The sequence below is a fragment of the Mizuhopecten yessoensis genome, unplaced genomic scaffold, assembly GCF_002113885.1.
Source record: "Mizuhopecten yessoensis strain PY_sf001 unplaced genomic scaffold, ASM211388v2 scaffold10885, whole genome shotgun sequence".
NCBI lineage: Eukaryota > Metazoa > Mollusca > Bivalvia > Pectinida > Pectinidae > Mizuhopecten > Mizuhopecten yessoensis.
In genome coordinates this window covers 587,989-590,710 of record NW_018408770.1, presented here as the reverse complement: position 1 = coordinate 590,710, position 2,722 = coordinate 587,989, and the positions used below count along the sequence as shown (strand labels likewise).

The window sequence follows — 2,722 nt, the reverse complement described above, 5'->3', positions numbered from 1 at the left end:
ATACATTGTTACCCTTAATTTTATGCCTGATATATTGTTTTCCTTTGTTTATGCCTAATCTATTGTTACCCTAAGTTTTATGCCTGACCAATTGTTACCCTTTTGTACCTGATCTATAAATACACTCAGTATTATGCCTAATCTATTGTTACCCTCAGTTTTATGCCTAATCTAATGTTTCCCTCAGTTTTATGCCTAATCTAATGTTTCCCTCAGTTTTATGCCTAATCTAATGTTTCCCTCAGTTTTATGCCTAATCTAATGTTTCCCTCAGTTTTATGCCTAATCTAATGTTTCCCTCAGTTTTATGTCTGATCTATAATTACACTCATTATTATGCCTGATCCATTGTTCCCCTTAATTATATGCCTGATTTATTGTTACCCTTAATTATATGTCAGATATATTGTTACCCTTAATTGTATGCCTGATATATTGTTATCCTTAGTTATATGCCTGACCTATTGTTACCCTTTTGTACCTGATCTATAATTACACTCAGTATTATGTCTGACCTTTTGTTATCCTAAGTTATATGCCTGACCTATTGTTACCATTAGTTTTATGCCTGACCTATTGTTACCCTCAGTTTTATGCCTAATCTAATGTTTCCCTCAGTTTTATGCCTGATCTATAATTACACTCAGTATTATGCCTCACCTATTGTCATCCTCAGTTATATACCTGATCCATTGTTACCCTCAGTTTTATGCCTGACCAATTGTTACCCTTTTGTACCTGATCTATAATTACACTCAGTATTATGTCTGACCTTTTGTTATCCTAAGTTATATGCCTGACCTATTGTTACCATTAGTTTTATGCCTGACCTATAATTACTCTCAGTATTATGCCTAATCTATTGTTACCCTCAGTTTTATGCCTGATCCATTGTTACCCTTAATTTTATGCCTGATATATTGTTACCCTTTGTTTATGCCTGAACTATTGTTACCCTAAGTTTTATGCCTGACCAATTGTTACCCTTAGTTTTGTACCCGACCTATTCTTACCCTCAGTTTATGCCTGACCTATTGTTACCATTAGTTTACTGACTGACCTATTGTTATCCTTAGTTTGTTATGCCCGACCTATTGTTACCCTCAATTTTTTGCCTGACCTATTGTGACCCTCAGTTTTGTACCTGAGTTATTGTGTAATCCACAGTTTTGTATGCCCGACCTTTCGTTTACCACAGTTTATGCCCGACCTATTGAACCCCAGTTTTATGCCCCCGAGCTGTGTGTCCGACCTATTGTTACCTATATTTCTGTGCTTGATATATTGTTACTCTCATTGCTGTGCCCGAATTACTGTTAGCTTCGGTTTTTGTGCCCAACCTATTGTTATCCGGTTTTTTTGTCCGACTTATTGTTAGTGAACACAGAATCACCGACGGACATTATAAAAGCTCTAGGTATTCGAACACATGGATACTTCCGTCCTCATTGCCGACCCAAATGTGTCCGGCATTGTCCACAGCTATGCCCAGGGGGCGCCTTATCCCGTCATCTTCAGTCAGCAAGAACTTCTGGAAAACACCATTTTCGTTGAGAACATGGATGACGTCATTGAAGCGGTCAGATATGAATATGTTGTCGTGTTGATCCACACAAAGTCCCCAGGGTTCAAACCGCTCTTTCTGTCCCCCATTTTGCTCTCCTCCTTCTCCCCTGTATGAGGACTTCACGTGTCCGTCTGATGTGACAAAGACAACAGCGCCATCTTTGCCCCTGTCGGTCACACACACAGTACCGCTACTCGTGACAGAAAGACGATCTGGATGACAAAAAATTGGGTTGCCGTTGTCTTGTACGATCTCCTTTTCAATGTCGCCCGTGTCTTGCGTCAAAATGGACAACATGTGCCGACTCGAATCCTTGCACGTGACATAGAACTTCCCGCCAAAATAACAAACCCCACGAACTGTGTCGTCGATGGTAGTGAAGGTTTTCACAGAATTGTCTGTTCCAATTTTCCAGATGGCACGTCCTCGAAGTTCTGTGACAAAGAGACTACCGTTTGGAAAACAACAAATGTCATTGGCCTCCCCTGGTAATTTGAGAAACTGTCGGATTGCCCCGTTCTTGGAATAAAGCTGAATGGTCTCCGAGGTGTCACAAATAACCCATGCCTCGTCATCGGACACTGGGCATATGGAGTAGGGTCGACCTGGGCAGTAAAATGTCGGCACTTTAGTGTCTGTCGGGGAAAACCTGAGGATAGGCAACACGGACACAGACGTGACACCCAATAAGTCTTCCTCGGGTACGGATTTCGGCTCAAAACTCGTTTTGGCGCTTTCTAAAGAACATGCTGGTATCTCGGTAGGAACAGACTCCAGACGCTTACTGATGTTGCGATTTGTTTGCAGTAACAGTCCGTCAGGAGCCAGATCGAATATTTGGTCCGACATAACGGCGAGAGTCTTTATAGAAAGGTAAACGCGCTCCATTTCCGCACGGAATCTTTCGATAGATGACAAATACTGTTTTAGAGTTGCATCAATGTTCTCTATCTTCTTTGCGCATGCTGCATCGATTTCCCTTTTCAACTTTTCGGCAGTGTCTACAATATGTAGCTTTGTCTTGTCAACGTCTTCCTTAAGTCTGTCCGTTTCTTTGTCGGCCTTTGCCATGTTGTTTTTGATATACGGTAAGTATGAACGCACACCGTCTGCCAATCTCGACAGTTCCTCTTTCCTTACCTTGGCGGCGACAGA

At 41.5% G+C, this 2,722-nt stretch overlaps 1 protein-coding gene across 1 annotated transcript; it reads right to left on the bottom strand.

Annotated features, from left to right (window-relative positions):
• Positions 1-876: 876 nt before the first annotated feature.
• On the bottom strand, positions 877-2,443 carry LOC110463309. The gene has a single exon (XM_021517813.1). It carries the CDS (start codon positions 2,414-2,416, stop codon positions 1,403-1,405), a length of 1,014 nt encoding a protein of 337 aa, XP_021373488.1. The 5' UTR covers positions 2,417-2,443; the 3' UTR covers positions 877-1,402.
• Between the last annotated feature and the right edge of the window lie 279 nt (positions 2,444-2,722).